The sequence below is a fragment of the Canis lupus genome, chromosome 22, assembly GCF_048164855.1.
Source record: "Canis lupus baileyi chromosome 22, mCanLup2.hap1, whole genome shotgun sequence".
NCBI lineage: Eukaryota > Metazoa > Chordata > Mammalia > Carnivora > Canidae > Canis > Canis lupus.
The window spans coordinates 45,488,754-45,508,856 of record NC_132859.1 but is presented as its reverse complement, the minus strand read 5'-3'; the positions used below and the strand labels follow the sequence as shown (position 1 = coordinate 45,508,856).

At 40.8% G+C, this 20,103-nt stretch overlaps 1 protein-coding gene across 6 annotated transcripts in view; it reads left to right on the top strand.

The window, feature by feature from the left end:
• The first annotated feature begins 14,342 nt into the window (after positions 1–14,342).
• GOLGA4 (golgin A4) overlaps positions 14,343–20,103 on the top strand; it is a 123,931-nt gene continuing 118,170 nt past the window's right edge. For 4 of the 6 annotated variants that reach the window (XM_072793394.1, XM_072793393.1, XM_072793392.1 and 1 more), the window contains exon 1: positions 14,370–14,765. In XM_072793394.1, the coding sequence (XP_072649495.1) occupies positions 14,694–14,765 (72 nt within the window). In that variant the 5' untranslated portion in view covers positions 14,370–14,693. Of the gene's footprint in view, positions 14,766–20,103 lie in introns of all 6 variants that reach the window. The other 2 variants (XM_072793389.1, XM_072793388.1) reach the window with 1 other exon arrangement.

Below are 20,103 nucleotides of genomic sequence, written 5' to 3'. Positions count from 1 at the left end.
ACTTTGGATGAGATTCTCTCTCTCTCTCTCTCTTTTAATTTTATTTATTTATGAGACACATAGAGAGAGACAGGCAGAGAGACAGGCAGAGGGAGAAGCAGGCTCCATGCAGGGAGCCCGACATGGGACTCGACCCCGGGTCTTCCGGATCACACCCCTGGGCTGAAGGTGGCGCTAAACCGCTGAGCCACCTGGGCTGCCCCTCTTCTTTTTTTTTTTTTTTTTAAGATTTTATTTATTTATTTATGAGAGACACAGAGAGAGGCAGAGACATAGACTGAGGGAGAAGCAGGCTCCCTGTAGGGAGCTCGAAGTGGGGCTCCATCCTAGGGCCCTGGGATCATGCCCCAAGCCAAAGGCTGATGCTCAACCACTGAGATTCTAAACCTCTCTGAGCTTTAGTTTTTAAAATTTTATTCTAAAATTTTTATACAGTGAAATTCAGTGTGTGTAGTGCATAGGCTTTTTGCGGGGGGGGGGCGTTGAGAAGTGCACAGAGTTGTATATCTACCATCAGAGCTATGATATGAAGTCTTTCATCATCCCAAAGATTCCCTCATTATGCCCTTTTAATACCTCCCCCACCCCATCCTCATCCTTCACCCTACTTACGTCCTAGAAAACACTGAATTGCTCTCTTTCCCTATCATTTTGTCTTTCCAGAATGTCATATAAATGAATCATATATGTGTATGACTTCTTTTAAGTCTGACTTTTTTCACTTTACTTGAGATCCTTTCAGGTTGTTGTGGCTATCAATAGTTGATTCTTTATATTTTAGAGTAGTATTCTGTGGTATGGATGTACCACAATTTGTTTACTTAGTCACTGGCTGAGAAACATCAAAGGTTTGATAATTTGTGTCTTTTGAAGGATATGTCCATTTTTCTATATTGTTGAAATTATTTGCCTAAACCCTTTTGTGATACTCCCTAGTACTATCTGTAGAATCTATGGTGATAGCCTGTCTTTAATTCCTGATATTGATAGTGTTTTTCTTTCTCTCAATGAGTCTTACTAGGGGCTTATCAATTTTATTAATCTTTTCTAAAAACCAAAGTTTCGCTTTATTGGTATTTCTCTATTGTTTCTATTTTATTGATTTTTGCACTTATCTGTATTGTTTAATGCCTTCTACTTACTTTGGTTTTAATTTTCTCTTCTTTTTTAAGTTCTTAAGTTGGAGTCTTAGATTACTGGTTTTTAACCTCTTCCTTTTCTAATATAAACATGCAATACTATAAATTTCCTTCTAAGCATTGCTTTAGCTGCACCTCACAAGTTTTGACATGTTTATTTTCATTTTCATTCATTTAAAACATTTTCTGATTTCTCTTGAACTTTGTTCTTTGACCCATTGCTTATTTGGATGTTAGCTGCCTAATTTCAAAATATTTAGGGATTTTTTAGATATAATTTTGTTATTGATTTCTAATTTAATTCCTTTGTGATCAGAGAATATGCTGTATGATATTAAATCCTTTGAAATTTATTGAGATTTATGAAATAGCATATGGTCTATCTTGAGTATCATGTGTACTAAAAAAGAATGTGCATTCTGCAGTTGTTGGTTGTTGTTTTCCAAAAATATCAATTAGGCAAAGTTAGCTGACTCAGATCCTCTATATCTTTACATACTTTTTTGTCTACTTATTTTATCAAGGAGACTAAGAGAGGGAGAGGAGGTGGCAAGATGGTGGAAGAGTAGGGGTCCTCAACTCATCTGGTCCCACACAATTACCTATAGAACTTTCAAAACATCCTGAACACCTATGAATTCAACCTGAGATTTAAAGAGAGAACAGCTGGAATGCTACAGAGAGAAAAGTTTTCGCTTCCAACAAAAATCATCTGGGGATTTTACATAGGTCATGGTTGATATTTTTGACTCAGCCCACTCATACAGCCACTCTCTGCACTGGACAAAATGACTAGAAGGAAGAATTCACCACAAAAGAAAACCGGAAACAATACTCTTTGCCACAGAGTTACAGAATTTGGATTTCAATATGATGTCAGAAATTCAATTCAGAAGTACAATTATAAAGTTACTGGTGGCTCTGGAAAAAAGTGTAAAGGACTCTAGAGACTTCATTACCACAGAATTGAGATCTGATCAGGCTGAAATTAAAAATAGATTAAATGAGATGCAATCTAAACTGGATGTGCAACCTGCTAGAGTTAATGAGGTGGAAGACAGAGTGAGTGACATAGAAGACAAGTTGATGGTAAGGAAGAAAGCTGAGGAGAAAAGAGAAAAACAATTAAGAGCCCACGAGGAAAGGCTTAGGGAAATAAATGATAGCTTGAGAAGGAAGAATATACATCTAATTGGGATTCCAGAAGTGCTGAGGGAGAGAGTAGACCACAAATTTGAACAAATCATAGCTGAGAACATCCCAAATCTGGGGAAAGAAATAGGCATTCAGATCCAAGAGATAGAGAGAACCTCCCAAAATCAATAAAAACTGTTCAACATCTTGACATTTAATAGTGAAACTTGCAAATTTCAAAGATAAAGAGAAAATCCTTAAAGCAGCTCGAGACAAGAGACTCTTAACTTATATGGGGAGAAATAACATTAACAGCAGACCTCTCCACAGAGACCTGGCAGGCCAGACAGGGCTGGCAGGATATATACAGGGTACTAAATGAGAAGAAGATGCATCCAAGAATACTTTATCCAGCAAGGCTCTCATTCAGAATAGAAGGAGAGATAAAGACCTTCCAGGATAGGCAGAAACTGAAAGAATATGTGACCAGCTCTGCAAGAAATATTAAGAGGGACCCTGTAAAAGAAAGAAGGAGCCCAAATAAACAATCCACAAAACAGGGACTGAATAGGTATTATGATGACACTAAATTCATATCTTTCAATAGTTACTCTAACCATGAATGGGATAAATGATCCCATCAAAAGATGCAGGATATTGTGCTGGATAAAAAAAGCAAGACCCATCTATTTGCTGTCTATAAGAGACCCATTTCAGACCTGAGGACACCTCCAGCCTGAAAATGAAGGGGTGGAGAACTATTTACCATTCAAATGGTCCTCAAAAGAAAGCTGGGGTAGCAATCCTCATAATAGATAAATTAGAGTGTATACCAAAGACTATAGTAAGAGATGAAGAGGGACACTGTATCACACTTAAAGGGTCTATCCAACAAGAAGACTTAACAATCATGAATATTTATGCTCCTAATGTGGAAGCTGCCAGTTAATTATCAATCAATTAATAACCAAAGTAAAGAGATACTTAGATAATACACTAATAGTAGGAGACTTCAACACGGCACTTTCAGCAAATGACAGATATTCTAAGCAGAACAGCACCAAAGAAACAAGGGCTTTAAATGATACACCAGACCAAATAGATTTCACAGATATATACAGAACTTACAATCCGAATGCAACTGAATACACATTCTTCTCAAGTGCACATGGAACTTTCTCCAGAATAGACCACATACTGGGTCACAAATCATGTCTCAGCTAATAGCAAAAGATTGGGATGGTCCTCTGCATATTTTCAGACCACAATACTTTGAAACTAGAAGTCAATCACAAGAAGAAATTTGGAAGAAACTCAAACACATGGAGGTTAAAGAGATCCTACTAAAAGATGAATGGGTCAACTAGGAAATTAAAGAAGAATTTAAAAGATTCATGGAAAGTAATGAAAATGAAGATACAACTGTTCAAAATCTTTGGGATACAGCAAAAGTGATCCTAAGGGGAAATACATCACAATACAAGCCTCCCTCAAAAAAATTGGAAAAAACTCAAATACAAAAGCTAACCTTGCACCAAAAGGAACTAGAGAAAGAACAACAAATAAAACCTACACCAAGCAGAAGAAGAGATAATAAAGATTCGAGCAGAACTCAATGAAATAGAGACCAGAAGAACTGTAGAACAAATCAACAAAACCAGGAATTGGTTCTTTGAAAGAATTAGTAAGATAGATAAACCATTAGCCAGCCTTATTAAAAAGAAAAGAAAAGACTCAAATTAATAAAGTCATGAATGAAAGAGGAGAAATCACAACCAATATCAAGGAAATACAATTCTAAAAACGTATTATGAGCAGCTATATGCCAAAAAATTACGCAATCTAGAAGAAATGAATGCATTTCTGGAAAACCACTAATTACCAAAACTGGAACAGGAAGAAATAGAAAACCTGAACAGGCCAATAATGAGTGAGGAAATTGCAGTCATCAAAAACCTCCCAAGACACAAAAGTTCAGGGCCAGATGGCTTCCCAGGTAATTCTATCAAATGTTTATAGAAGAAACAATACCTATTCTACTAAAGCTGTTCCAAAAGATAGAAAGGGATGGAGTACTTCCAAACTCGTTCTATGAGGCCACCATCACCTTGATTCCAAAGCCAGACAAAGACCCCACCAAAAAGGAGAATTATACACTAATCTCCCTGATGAACACAGAGGCAAAAATTCTCACCAAGATACTAGCCAATAGGATCCAACAGTACATTCAGAGGATTATTCACCATGACCAAGTGGGATTTATCCCCAGGATGCAAGGGTGGTTCAACACTCATAAAACAATCAACATGATAGATCACATCAACAAGAGAAAAAACAAGAACCATATGATCCTCTCAATAGATGCAGAGAAAGCATTTGACAAAATATAGCATCCATTCCTGATCAAAACTCTTCAAAGTGTAGGGATAGAGGGAACATTCCTCAATATCTTTTTTTAAAGATTTTATTTATTTATTCATGAAAGACACACACAGACACAGGCAGAGGGAGGAGCAGGCTCCATGCAGGGAGCCAGACGTGGGACTCGATCCTGGGTCTCCAGGATCACACCCTGGGCCGAAGGTGGCACTAAACCTCTGAGCCACCCAGCTGCCCCCATTCCTCAATATCTTAAAAGCCATCTATGAAAAAAAAGCCTACAGCAAATATCATTCTCAATGGGGAAAAACTGAAAGCCTTTCCCCTAGGATCAGGAACGCGACAGGGATGTCCACTCTCACCACTGCTATTCAACATAGTACTAGAAGTAATTAGACAACAGTAAAATTAGACAACAGTAATTTTTGGACAGTAATTAGACAACAAAAAGAAATAAAAGGCATTCAAATTGGCAAAGAAGAACTCAAACTCTCCCTCTTCGCAGATGACATGATACTGTACATAGAAAACCCAGAAGACTCCACCCCAAGATTGCTAGAACTCATACAATGTGGCAGGATACAAAATCAATGCACAGAAATCAGTTGCATTTCTATAAACTAACAATGAGACTGAAGAAAGAGAAATTAAGGAGTCAATCCCATTTACAATTGCACCATATACAAAAGCATAAGAGACCTAGGAATAAACTGAACGAAAGAGGTAAAGGACCTATACCCTAAAAACTACAGAACACTTCTGAAAGAAACTGAAGAAGACACAAAGAGATGGAAAAACATTCCATGTTCACAGATTGAAAGAATAAACGTTGCGAAAATGTCTATGCTACCCACGGCAATTTACACATTTAATGCAATCCCTATCAAAAAACCATGGACTTTCTTCACAGAATTGGAAAAAATAATCTTAAGATTTGTATGGAATCAAAGACCTCAAATAAGCCAGAGAATTACTGAAAAAGAAAACCAATGCCAGGGGCATCACAATGCTAGATTTCAAGCTGTATTACAAAACTGTGATCATCAAGCAGTGCGGTACTGGCACAAAAAAACAGACACATAGATCAATGGAACAGAACAGAAAACCCCGAAATGGGCCCTCAATTCTATGGTCAACTAATATTCAACAAAGCAGGAAAGACTATACACTGGAAAAAGGACAGTCTCTTCAATAAATGGTGCTGGGAAAATTGGACAGCCCCGTGCAGAAGAATGAAACTAGACCACTCTCTTTCACCATACACAAAGATAAACTCAAAATGGATGAAAGATCTAAATGTGAGACAAGATTCCATCACAGTCCTAGAGGAGAACACCGGCAACAACCTTTTTTACCTTGGCCACAGTAACTTCCTGCAAGATATATCTATGAGGGCAAGGGAAACAAAAGCAAAAATGAACTGTTGGAACTTAATCAAGATAATATCTTCTGCCCAGCAAAAGAAACAGTCAACAAAACTAAAAGACAACCTACAGAATGGGAGAAGATATTTGCAAATGACATATCAGGTAAAGGGCTAGTATCCAAGATCTATAAAGAACTTATCAAACTCAACACCCAAGAAACATAAAATCCAACCATGAAGGCAGAAGGCAGAAGACATGAACAGAAATTTCACCAAAGAAGACATACACATGGCCAACAAGCACATGAGAAAATGCTCTGCATCATTTGCCATCAGGGAAATACAAATTAAAACCACAATGAGGGATCCCTGGGTGGCGCAGTGGTTTGGCTCCTGCCTTTGGCCCAGGGCGCGATCCTGGAGATCCCGGATCGAATCCCACGTCGGTCTCCCGGTGCATGGAGCCTGCTTCTCCCTCTGCCTGTGTCTCTGCCTCTCTCTCTCTCACTGTGTGCCTATCATAAATAAATAAAAAAATTAAAAAAAACAAACCAAAACAAAACAAAAAACAAAACCACAATGAGATATGTCACATCAGTGAGAATGGCGAAAATTAACAACCACAAATGTTGGAGAGGATGTGGAGAAAAGGGAACCCTCTTACACTGTTGGTGGGAATGTGAACTGGTGCAGCCACTCTGGAAAACTGTGTGGAGGTTCCTCAAAGAGTTAAAAATAGACCTGCCCTATGACCAAGCAATTGCACTGCTGGGGATTTACCCCAAAGATACAGATGTAGTGAAAAGCCAGGACACCTGTACCCCAATATCTATAACAGCAATGTACACAATAGCCAAACTGTGGAAGGAGCCATGATGTCCTTCGACAGATAAATGGATAAAAAAGATGTGGTATACATGTAGTGTAAATGTGGAATAAATAAATAAATAAATTAATTAATTAATTTATACACACACAATGGAATATTACTTAGCCATCAGAAGAGACAAATACCCACTATGCTTTGACATGGATGGAACTGGAGGGTATTATGCTGAGCAAAATAAGTCAATCAGAGAAGGACAATCATCATATGGTTTCACTGACACATCGAATGTAAGAACTAGTGAAAGGGATTATAAAGGAAAGGAGGGGAAAAACTAGAGAGGGAGACCAACCATGCAGACTTCTAACTCTGGGAAACAAACAAAGGGTTGTAAAGGGGAGGTGTGTGGGAGGATAGGGTAACTTGGTGACGGGCACCGAGGAGGGTACTTGATGGGATGAGCACTGGGTGTTATACTATATGTTGGCAGATCGAACTTAAATAAAAAACAAATGTATAGGGATCCCTGGGTGGCGCAGCAGTTTGGCGCCTGCCTTTGACCCAGGACGCGATCCTGGAGACCCGGGATCGAATCCCACGTCGGGCTCCCGGTGCATGGAGCCTGCTTCTCCCTCTGCCTGTGTCTCTGCCCCTCTCTCTCTCTGTGTGACTATCATAAATAAAAATTAAGAAAAAAAAAAAAACAAAAAAAACAAATGTAGGGATCCCTGGGTGGCGCAGCGGTTTAGCGCCTGCCTTTGGCCCAGGGCGCGATCCTGGAGACCCGGGATCAAATCCCACGTCGGGCTCCCGGTGTATGGAGCCTGCTTCTCCCTCTGCCTATGTCTCTGCCTCTCTTTCTCTCTGTGTGACTATCATAAATAATTAAAAAAAAAATAAAAAAAAACAAATGTATAAAAAAAGAAAAGGAGACTAAGAGAGGTATCTTAAAATCTCCAACTGTAATTGGAGATTTAAAAATTTGTCCTTTCATTTCAGTTTTTGCTTCATAGCTTCATGAAGCTATGTTATTATATAGATACACATTTAGGATTATGTTTTCTTGATGAGTTGACCTTTTCTTTATTTTGAAATGTTCTTTAGGGGCACCTGGGTGGCTTAGTAGGTTAAGCCTCCGACTCTTGGTTTTGGCTCAGGTCAAGATCTCAAAGTTGTGAGACAGAGCCCTGCATTTGGCTCCACACAGAGAATGGATTCTGCTTTAGATTCTTTCTCCCTCTGGCCCTCCCCTTCTCAAATAATCTTAAAAAAGAAATAAATGTTCTTTATTTTTGTAATACTTCTTGTCTTGAAGTCTACTTTATTTGATATTAATACAGTTATATCAGCTTTCCTATGATTCAGGTTTGCATAGTATACTGGATTCTCTGGTGCATTGTTCAGATGTGCTTTCAGAACTGAGGCATTCATTTTGCAAGCAGCTAGTAGTGTGGCTACATATGACTCACACCTGTCTGTATTGTCCCAACCCCTCTGGCCTTTCCCCTCTAACAAGTTCTAACACATTTCTTGTAAGTAAATCTCAGAGTCTGTTACCAGGGGAACTTGATCTGTGATATATAGTATATTCTTTTCCATGCTTTTATTTATTTTTATTTTTTAAAATGATTTCGTTTATTTATTAGTGAGGGACACAGAGAGAGAGAGAGGCAGAGACAGAGGCAGAGGGAGAAGCAGGCTCCCTGCAGGGAGCCCGATGTGGGACTCAATCCTGGAACCCTGGGATCACACCCTGAGCCAAAGGCAGAAGAAGCTCAACCGCTGAGCCACACAGGTGTCCCTTTTCCATGTTTTTATGATTAACTTATCTGTGTCTTTATATTGAAATTGCATGCCTTAAAAACAATATATAGTTGGATCTTGCTTTTCTATTCATTATGACCATCTCTGCTTTTTCATCCAAGTATTTAATTAATTTATATTGAGTGTAATTTTTATATGATTAGCTTTAAGCCTACCATCTTCTTCCTTGTTTTTTATTTGTCACATTAGTTCTTTGTTCCCTTTTCATTGCTGTCTTCTTTTTTATTATGTTTTAGGATTGTATCTTACATCTTCTATGGGACTTAAATCTTTTGTTTTAGTGTTTCTTTTTTTAGTGATTGTTCTAGGCATTACAATATGCATCCTTAACTTACCACAGTCTAACCTGAATTAATGTTGTACTACACATATAATGTAAGAACCTTATAGCAGTATACATACTTCCATTTACTAACTTTTTGTCCCTTGTGTTATTATTTTTTTTCTTTGTGTTATTATTATCATAGATTTTACCTCATTGTATGTTAAGCCCTCCCCCCCACCAATGTATGGTCATGATTTTTGTTTTAAGTGGTTAATTTGATTTAAAAAAAGATTTTATTTATTTACTTCAGAGAGAGAGGGAGAGAGACAATATGCAAGCAGGGAGAGAAGCAGAGGAAGAAGGAGAAGAGAGTCCCAAGCCGACTCTGTGCTGAGTGTAGAGTCCAACTCCAGGCTTGATCCCATGACTCTGAGATCATGACCTGAGCTGAAATCAAAAGTCAGACACTCAACTGATTGAGCCACTGACCCAGGTGCCCCAACAGTCAATTTTTTTTTATTTTATTTATTTTAAGATTTTATTTATTTATTCACGAGACACACACACACACACACAGAGAGAGAGAGAGAGAGAGAGAGAGAGAGAGGCAGAGACACAGGCAGAGGGAGAAGCAGGCTCCATGCAGGGAACCCGATGCAGGACTTGATCTCCGGTCTCCAGGATCAGGCCCTGGGCGGAAGGTGGCGCTAAACCCCTGAGCCCCCCGGGCTGATTTTAAAGAAATTAAGAGAAAAAAAATAGTCTTTCATATTTATCTGCATATTTATCATTTTAGGATTTCTTCCTTCTCTCTTGTATATCCATCTGGAGTCATTTCTTGAGCACTTCTTATAGTTCAAGTTTGCTGGTAAAGAGTTTTCTCAGCTGTTCTTTTTCAGAAAATGTCTTTATTTTGCTTTCATTATAAATGAATGCTTTCTTTGCGTTTTTTAAATTTGTTTCAGCATTTTAAAGATGTTCCATGAAGTCATTATTTTTTTTTTCTCTGTGTTTAACATGTCTTTTTTCTCTGGCTGCTTTTTAAGGTCTTCCATACTGTTGGGAAGAATAAAATGACATACTTTCAATTCTCAAGGGAGACTTTGAAGAGGACGGGGTGGAGTACCACAGTCTACTATGGAATCTACTGCCCGAAGCTCAGTCCCCTTCCCATGTGGTGTTATTCTAGCCTGAATAGCTCAGAGTGGGATAAGTGTAAAATTAAAGAATACTGAGTCTCCAAAATTGCCTAGATGGCGAAGGAGCATGGGCCAACTTCTGTGGGTAAAGGTAAGAGTTTTCCTAAAGGTTGGTAGATTTGCCCTGTAGAATCTAGTAGAGAATGTTCCTGCAGAGGGGTCCTTATGGACAGAGACCAGGGAATAAGATTAAGGTCTAGGGATGGATAATTTCAAGTAATATCCTACAAAGGATATCACTTTTTTTTCGTTACTTTAAGGAATCTCTACATCCAATGTGAGGCTCAAACTCACAACCTCGAGATCAAGAGTCACATGTTCTTCTGACTGAGCCAGACAGGTACCCCAAGGTTATAGGTTTTGAAGTTTTTTTTCCTTAAACTATGGGAAAAGTTGTATTTAGCATATAGTTTTTTTGTTTTTATTTAAATATAGTTGACATACAGTGTTACACTAGTTTCAGGTGTATAATTTGGTGATTTGACAAATTTATATGTTATGTATGTTTAGCACAAGTGTAGTTACCATCTGTTCCATTACATCACTATACAGTATCATTGACTGGATCCCTTATGCTGTGCCTTTTATTTCCATGACTTATTCATTCCATAACTGGAAGTCTGATCTCTCACTCCCCTTCACCTATTTTGCTCAATCCCCATCCCCTATTTAGCATATAGTTTAGATTTCTTCCTTTAATATGCCATAATTCCTTTAGTGTTTTCCAATCTGCTAATAAACTTGGTAAGTCTGCCTGTCTTGAGTAGGGCTGTAATGGAAGGAAATGAGAGTTGGGTCCATAAAGATATTTAGTATTTCCCCCAAATGCAACTCGTTTTTCTCCTCCCTCCTGATTCTCATCCTACAAAGTCCCTTAGAGGTATAGCATCAAGGTACCCAGGGAGACTGCAGTCATGATTTCCGGACTGAGACTAATAGCAAATGAAGAGGTTTCCCACAGTAGAATGGGATTTAGTAGAGACTTAAAGAAGAATCGTAGAAGACCAAGGAACACTCTATTTCCCCAAATTTACTTAGAGGGAGTTGTCCCTTAGGGAAAATGAAAAGCTAATATCTAGGTTACATGAATTTTATAATATAATCTGAAAGATCTATGATAACATACACACTTGTAACTAGATTTTAACTTTGCTTATATTTAATTGGAAATCAAAACAAAATGCCATGTCATCTTTTTGTCAAAACATTTTTAAAAATATTTTATTTATTTATTCATGAGATACACAGAGAGAGGCAGAGACACAGGCAGAGGCAGAATGTAGGACTCGATCCCAGGACCCAGGATCCTGCCCTTAGTGGAAGGCAGACACTCAATCGCTGAGCCATCCAGGAGTCCCAAAACATTTTTTAAAATATGGAAATGGGAGGAGTGCCTGAGTGGCTCAGTTGCTTCAGCATCTGCCTTTGGCTCAGGTCATGATCTCAGGGTCCTGGGATCTAGCTGTGCGTTGGAAAGAGCACAAACTAAATTATTAATAGGGGCTGTCTGGGGGCATAAGATTATACAGTTGGCCCTTGAACAATGCAGGGGTTAGGGATGCCAACCTCCTGCATAGCTGAAAAATCTGTAACTTTTGTCTTCCCCAAAACGTAACTAATGACTGGCCTACTGTTGACCAAAAGCCTTGTTGATAACACGAACAGTTGACTAACACATATCTTGTATGTTATGTGTATTATAGATTGTATTCTTACAATTAAGCAAGCTAGAGAAAAGAAAGTATTAAGAAAATTGTAAGGAAAATACATTTACAGTTTTGTACTGTATTTACTGAAAAAAAAATCCATGTATAATTTTACCTGTGCAGTTCAAATCTGTGTTGTTCGAGGGTCAACTGCACTTTTGTTTTTGTTACAGTGAGTATATTACTTTTGTAATAATAGGTAAACATACAGTGTGATACATACGTTAACAGCTTATAAGACTGAAGTTGTTTAGAGGGGAGCATGATTAACTCCCTTGATGTGTGTGTGGGTTTAGGGGTGGTGTTGGGAAAGGCTTGAAGGGGGAGATGACGTGGGTAGCATTATCAAGATAGACAAGAAAGGTGGAAAAAGAAGAAATATACAAAGTCATGGAGGAAAATAAGTACGCTGGATTCATTAAGGTTTTCAAAACTACTACCAATAACCTGGGGACTAAAAAAAGAAAGGCAAGGAGGTAGACAAAAGCTGGATGTTCAAGGGAACCACAAGTTAATTTGAAATTTCTGGAGGTTTTAAGTGTGGAGTGTGGAGAGGGTGCATTACAAGAGACAGCAGGAGCCAAGCTGCCAAGGGTTTCTTATACAGCCTGGAAATTTGAATAGTGTCCTGTAGGACAAGGAGTTCACTGATGAGGTTTCAGCAGGAGAGTAACATTAGCCTGGAGAGAAGCCAATTTCGAAACTGGGGGATCATCTTAGTGGTGAGATGTCATGAAGCTTGAAACTAATGGCAGGGTAAATAGGAAAGAGAATGGATTTAAGAAATATTTCAGAGTAAAAGACACAGGGCTTGGTGAGTCTCTGGATACGGGTGAAGAATGAGAGGAATGTTTTGACTAACTTCAAGTTTTCACTTGGGTAACTGGGCAGATGGAGATGACACCAGCCAAGGCAGAAAATACAGATGGCAAGGCAAGCTTGCAAAGAGGAAGATGCAAGAGGGTGAGAGGAAACACAGAAGAGGCAAATCAGGATGGTGATGGTAGGGAGTGTAGTAGCAGATGATTTCAGTTTCAGACATGTTGAATTGAGATGCCTATATACTATTAAGAGAAATTGTTCAGTAGGCAGCTGGATGTATTAAGACTAAATAATTCTGTAGAAATTTAGTGTCAGGCCCTGTACTGGAGACCAGGCACAAAAACAGCCAGTTTTTGACCTCCTGACAGCCTAATGAAGACGCCATAGTCTGGAACTCAGGGGACAGGTCTAGGCTGGACCTCTCAACACAGAGAAGGACAATGTTAGAAGCAAGGAGAGAATGAAACTCTCAGAATTTTAAAGTATCATTTACTATGAGCTATATACTCTATGCACATCAAACTTCACAACATTCCCATGAAATATTAAAATGAGGAAAATGAGGGCAGAGAATTAAGACTCAGAAGTCTTAATCTGGCCATCTGGCCTTTGGGCTGAATTTTATTGTAAGAGCTGTTTTGCTGCAGTGATTTAAAAATATCTCTGGAAGAGTTTGCACTATCTAGTTCGTTATTTTCCCTCATTCTTCATTGTCTTAGACCATATGTATGTACTCATAATCTTTCTGCTCCCTTCAGGCATTTGACTTTGTACTATGTGGCCAAAGTCACAATGCTTCTACTTTCTTGGTAAATACATGTATTCACTATGAGATAAGAGAGGACTCAGCCCAGTTGTCAGTGAATGCAACGTTCAGACTAGGCCCCGTTCTGGCTCTACCACACTTAGGGATCAGGCGACATTATCTTACAGAGCAACATGCTAGTAAATATTTGCTGAAACATGAAGATCAGCTCTCAGGTTCCGATACATGGAGGCAATATGAAGCAATTTGGTATAGCCTGCCGAAGTCATTGCAGAGATGGATTTGGGGGTTCACAGATGGCCCACGTTCAGGGTGTTGGAAAAACCAGGCCTATAAACATTAAACTTTCTTAGGATGATTGCAGATGCTAGGGGTAAACTTGGATCCTTTGGAAATTTGTGTATTCCACCAGCTGTGAAATCTTTTAATAAGCCCAAGGATCTAGCACTTAGAATGATAAATATTTCTTTTGAGATTTTATTTTTATTTATTCACAATACACAGAAAGAGGCGGACGCATAGGCAGAGGGAGAGGAGGGCTCCCTGCGGGGGTGGGGAGCCCCACCCGGAACTAGATCCCAGGATCCCGGGGTCCTGCCTGAGCCAAAGGCAGACGCTCCCGCCCTGGGCCGCCCCCCCCAGGCGTCCCGGAACAGGCGTACGCTCTCCCTGGGAACGCGGCGAGGTCCCTGGCTCCCCTCCCCCCACCGCAGGCGCTCACGCCGCAGCTCCTCGCGGACGGCCTTTCCACCTCCGCCGGGGCCTCCGCAGCGCTCAGACCAGCCCCGCCCCAGCTCGGAGCCGGCATCTCCGCACGAAACCAACCGTTGCGGCGCAGAAAACGGCGTGTTAGTGCGGGCGGCCGCGGCAGGGAGCGCCACGCCGAGCGCGCATGTGCGGGCGCGGCGTCGTGCTTGGCCCCTCCGGCGCCCCGTACCGCTCCCCCGGCGAGCTCCACGTCGGCCGCGCAGGCGTCCTGGGCACACCGTTCACCTGCTGCCGTTGTCGCCGCCGCCGCCGCCGCCGCCGGGGCTGGATGGGGGGCATAGGCCAACCAGTGGCACCCAGAAGAAAGAGACGCGGCGGCGGCGACGCCGACGCCCGCAGGACGAGTGTCCCGATCCCCCCGCGAGCCCGAGGAGGCTGCGGTGAGGCCCGGCCCCCGCGGCCCCTGCTGTAGAGAGGCCGCTGCGCCGCGGCGGCGGGGGCGGGGGGTCTCCCAGGGCGCTCGCCCCTCCGGTCTCACATCAGGACCCCGCGCTGCGCCATGTTCAAGAAGCTGAAGCAGAGGATCAGCGAGGAGCAACACCAGCTCCAGCACACGCTGGCCTCGACCCAGGTACTGTGGCCGCTGCTCTCGCCCGGACCCGAACCCCCTTGACCTGGGCTCGGGGCCCAGGAGGAGGGAGTGCCCATCTGTGACCCTTGACCTCTCGCCCGAGACCCTCCCCCAGACTCCGGGGTGGGAAGGAGTCCAGGGCGGCCCGAGTCGCCTGTGCTGGGGGCCCGGGGCCCCAATTCCAAGCGCCACGCAGGGAGTGGGCGTGAGTGGCCAGATCCTTCGGGACGTCCCTCTAGAGTTCCCCCCTAACGCACGACCCCGCCTGGGAAGAGTTGGGAAGGGCTCCGGTGGTGCAAGACTTGACCCGTGTCGAAGGTTCCCCGCGCCCAGCCGAGACTCCAGCTCCGGAGTGAGGGCGGGATGGGAAAACCTGAGTCGCTTGCAATATCCGACCTCACGTCCGAAGGGCCCTCTCCCGTCGCCGCCCCGACGGGGACTACGGAGGGGCCCGGATCGCTCAGGACTCTCACCGGGATGGGAGGCCAGCGCCAAACCGTGGTCCGGCGCTGAGGGCCCAGGGCCGAGCCATCCCAGCCCAGGCTGCTTGCGGCAGCGTTGGACCCGAGCGAGGTGGCAGCGTGGCCGGCGTCCAGCGTCCAGCGCCCAGCGCCCGAGGCTGTCACGAGTTAGTCACTTGGCATAACTTGGTTGATCCCGGACGGGCGGAGGGACAGGCACTCGGAGGCCAGCCCGGGCTTCTGCCTGTCCCCAGCCAGGCTTCTGCTTCAAGAGTCCTGTGTTCGTTTTTTTCTTGAATGCTGTTGCTTCAGGAAATGACAGTTTCTAGGAAAAAGGGGGCGTGTTAGCAGTGGTAATTCAAGGAAACAGTCTCCTAGACACCAGTGAGAATGTGTGTTTTGGTGCGAGCAGCACTTGTCACTTGAGGAAAGATGAGGGCTTCTGCTAAATTTCTTCCCAGCCTTTCTCCGTCTCAGCAGCTTGAGCAATTCTCTCTCTCAAATTTTAGGGTTTCTGTAAGAAAGACTGGGTTTTGACTAATTTGGAGACATTTAAAAAAATTTTTTTTTTAATTTGGAGACATTTAAAAGTACTTTTAAAAATATGATATTTGTACAGTTTTTAAGTAACTGTTAAGCAACTAACAACTACTAAATCAAATATTGCTTTAAAACAACTGTCGATGATAAATTCAAGTTGTTCTCTTAAAGCTAAAGCTCATGTAGAGTAAAACTGCTTGAAATACATTGGAACATGACACTGAAAGCTTGTTCATTCTCCTAAGTAAAAAGCAAATAGTGATTAAAATTTAGATAATAAATATCTTGTTTTTCATACTATGTACTGCAAGCTTTTCTAACTTTACAAAACACATTTAAGAAACAGAAAACTTAAAAGTGAAGTAGAGAGGAGGAATGTGAGGAAACATCATGTTAGTGAATGTAAAGCAGTTACATTTGAGAATGTATAAAATACCAATGATCCGAGATTCCACTTCTAGAAATTTATATTCCGAGAAAGTTTAGGATGCGTTAAAGATTTCATGTCATGGGTTTCTATTTCAACGTTGTTTTGATGGATAAAACTAGCTAAAAATAGAAAATTGATTAACAGGTTAAGGGAGTTGGTTATTATGCAGCCTTTAACAAAAGCCAGCATTTATTGGCTCTTATGATGTGACAGGCATTTTGCTTTGTATTTTACATGGATCATTTTATTTAATTCTTACATACATCAAAGAGGTAGATACTCTTATAGATGAAGGAGTGAGGTTCAAATTAACTTGTCTAACACAGCTATTGTTAGAGCCTACAGGAAAGTAATAATAACATGCAAAGATATTAGTGTTAAAGGACAGACTAAGGGATGCCTGGGTAGCTCAGTCCATTAAGCATCTGCCTTCAGTCAGGTAATGATCCAGGGGTCCTGGAATTGAGCCCCATGTCAGGCTCCTTGCTCAGCAGAAAGTCTTGCTTCTCCCTCTGCCCCTCCTACCTGCTCTTGCTCCCTATTACTCTCTCTCTTGCTTTGCTCTCTCAAATAAGTAAAATCTTTAAAAAAAAAAAAAAAAAAAAAAAGGACAGATTAAGAAGCAGCATGTAAATTGTGACCCCTGTTTTGTGGGGAAAAAATATGTGTATAAAATATGTTATATACAGGCAGTGAAAATAGCCTAAAAAGGAAGTGCTTATGAGATATTTTGATTATTTTTCTTTTTTTTTTGATTATTTTTCTTAATCATAATGTTTAATTCTTCTACATGAAAAGGAATGCTTTTGAGGTGCTTATGAAATTTTATGACTATTTTTCTTATTCATAAGTTCAATTCTTCTACATGAAAAGGAATGCTTTTGCAACATTAACAGAGAGAGAGAGATGTTTTTTAGAATAATAAAAAAGTTATGAGTAACTTAGGTGAGACAATGCATCTGGATCAAATAAAATAACTGTGTATAAAGATTTAAAATATTCCTATTTGATAATATATATAGTATGTATATAAAAAGGTAAAAGTTAAGTTCTTAGTGATCATTCTTTTTTTTTTTTTTTTTTTTAAAGATTTTATTTATTTATTCATGATAGTCACACAGAGAGAGACAGAGAGGCAGAGACACAGGCAGAGGGAGAAGCAGGCTCCATGCACCGGGAGCCCGATGTGGGATTCGATCCCGGGTCTCCAGGATCACGCCCCGGGCCAAAGGCAGGCGCCAAACCGCTGCGCCACCCAGGGATCCCCTTAGTGATCATTCTGATAGAGACTTGATTCTGTTCTGGTCTCAGATCTTTTTTTTTTTTTTTTTAAGATTTTATTTATTTATTCATGAGAGACAGAGAGAGAGAGAGAGAGAGGCAGAGACATAGGCAGAGACACAGGCAGAGGGAGGAGCAGGCTCCCCAGAGGAGCTGGACATGGGGACTTGCCCTAGGCCAAAGGCAAGACACCTGGGCCAAAGGCAGATGCTCTACCGCTTAGCCACTCAGGTGTCCCTGGTCTCAAATCTTCAGCTATTAAGATCTCTTCAGGATGAGAAGTTCTAGATTATTGTTTTCAGAGTTAAAGATTTTTTTTCAAAGGTGAGTTAAAAACCAAACAGAAAACCCTTTTTGATGACAGTCTTTTTGCAGATTACATGTATCCTACTTTTCTTAAGAAAGGGATCTTGAATTCGTATAATATTACCATTTCTTCATTTTTGAGTATGAATTATGTTGTGTTGAAGGCACCATGCCCTCAAAAATTTACCTGAGTAAATTTCCCTTTTACTTACTCAAGAGAATTTGTTTGTTCTTGGTCTACTTTTTGTAATTTTGTGATCTCCTTCTCTATCTGCCAAATGTCTTCTATCTGCCAAATGTCTTGTCTCTGCCTTTGAACTGTTGTGGGCTTTGAATCAAGACACATAAACTTATAAAATTTTGTGTGGAATAAGGGCAAGTATCTGAGGGGTTCTGTAGTGCAGTGTAGTTTATTAACACAGATTTTGAGTGTTTGGAGGCCTTTGTGTGCATCCTTCTGTTTCCTAGCTTGCTTATCTAGGTGAGGTGGCCTGATAGGTATTTTTCCAATAGATTGAGCTGTCAGGCATAGGTAATTCTGAGATAAACAAATCATTTGCATCACAATATTTGTAAAACTTTCCAGTAATAATAATAGTGATATAGTATAGTGTTCCTTAAGGATTTGAAAGCATTCAATAAAAACGAGAGGTAGACTTCTCTAATATTCTCCAATCACTTCTATTTGGTTGGTACTAAGATTTGCATCCTTCCTTGGCAGATATTATTTTAAGTAATTATTTATTCAACACTGATGATGACTTGAAGCCTACTCACTAATTAAAAATGAAGTTAAAAAATTTTTTTTAAAAATTTTATTTATTTATTTATTTATGATAGTCACAGAGAGAGAGAGAGAGAGAGAGAGAGAGAGAATGAGGCAGAGACACAGGCAGAGGGAGAAGCAGGCTCCATGCACCGGGAGCCCGACGTGGGATTCGATCCCGGGTCTCCAGGATCCCGCCCTGGGCCAAAGGCAGGCGCCAAACCGCTGCACCACCCAGGGATCCCCGAAGTTAAAAATTTTTAAATCAAGGTTCACTTTTATTATTATTATTATTATTTATTTATTTTTTAAAAGTAGGCTCCATGCCCTGTGGAGCCCAACATGGGGCTTGAACTCATGACCCTTTGATCCAAACCTGATCAAGAGGGGTAAGCTTAACTCACTGAGCCACCCAGATGCCCCCACTTATATTATTATTATTTATTTATTTACCTTTTTTTTTTTTTTTTTTTTTTGAGAGAGAGAAAGAGAGAGAGTGCACATGAGGTGAGGTGGGGAGAAGAGGGAAAGATCTCACAGCCCTGAGATGAAATCAAGAGTCTGTTGCTTAATCAACTGAGTCAGCCAGGTGCTCCACTTAACATTATTTTTTAACAATGAGTATCTATTTTGGATTTTTAAATTCCTGTGTGGTGTTTGTCTCAATCGGATGAGGGCCCCCCAAATGTGAGGCGTCCTGATTGGATGGGGTCCAGTGGCATATATTCATGCAAGGCAGAACAAAGGAGATAGAAATGTACTAAATACACCTCAAGGTAGTGAGTGGCTGGCCGGATCGTAAAGCAGACTGTTTGCAACAAGGCAGAGAGAAGGTGAGGACAGTGGGGACATATGGAATTCTCCCTTTTTTGGTTACTGTGCCTGGTTGTGAGTAGCCCATTGGTCACTTAGGGACCATGGATATTTTTGAGTTGGGTTGCCTAATGTGCCTGTGGTATTTAGCCACTTGGTCACTTGGGCCCTTTTGTTTCTGTTGCTCAAGCCTGTTGTCTAAAAGCTGTCTTTATACCTTACAGAATGAATTGGATAAAAGAAACATTAAAAAATAATATAGAATACATTGTAATTGCTTGGGATGTATGTAGTACATAAAAATATATATGTTTTTAAGTGTAATTAAGGAATTGCTATGCCCAATGTGGGGCTCAAACTCATGACCCTGAGATCAAGAGTTGCATGCCCCTTTGGGCCAGCCAGGCACCCCAACATAAATAAAAGTATTTTTAAACATTTCAGCCTTTTTCAAATACTACTAAAACTTAAAAGTACAGACACAAATGTACAAATATTGTATGATTCCACCTATCTGTGGTACCTAGATTAGTCAAATTCATAGAGACAAAAAAATAGAATGGTGGTTGCTAGGGGCTGGAGAGAGGTGGGAGGGGGGGAATTATTGTCTAATGAGTAGAGTTTTGGTTTGGAAAGGTGAAAAAGTTCTGGAGATGGATAATGGTGATGTTTGCACAGCAGTGTGAATATACTTAATGCCACTCAACTATGCACTTAAAATTGGTTAAAAGGGTAACTTTT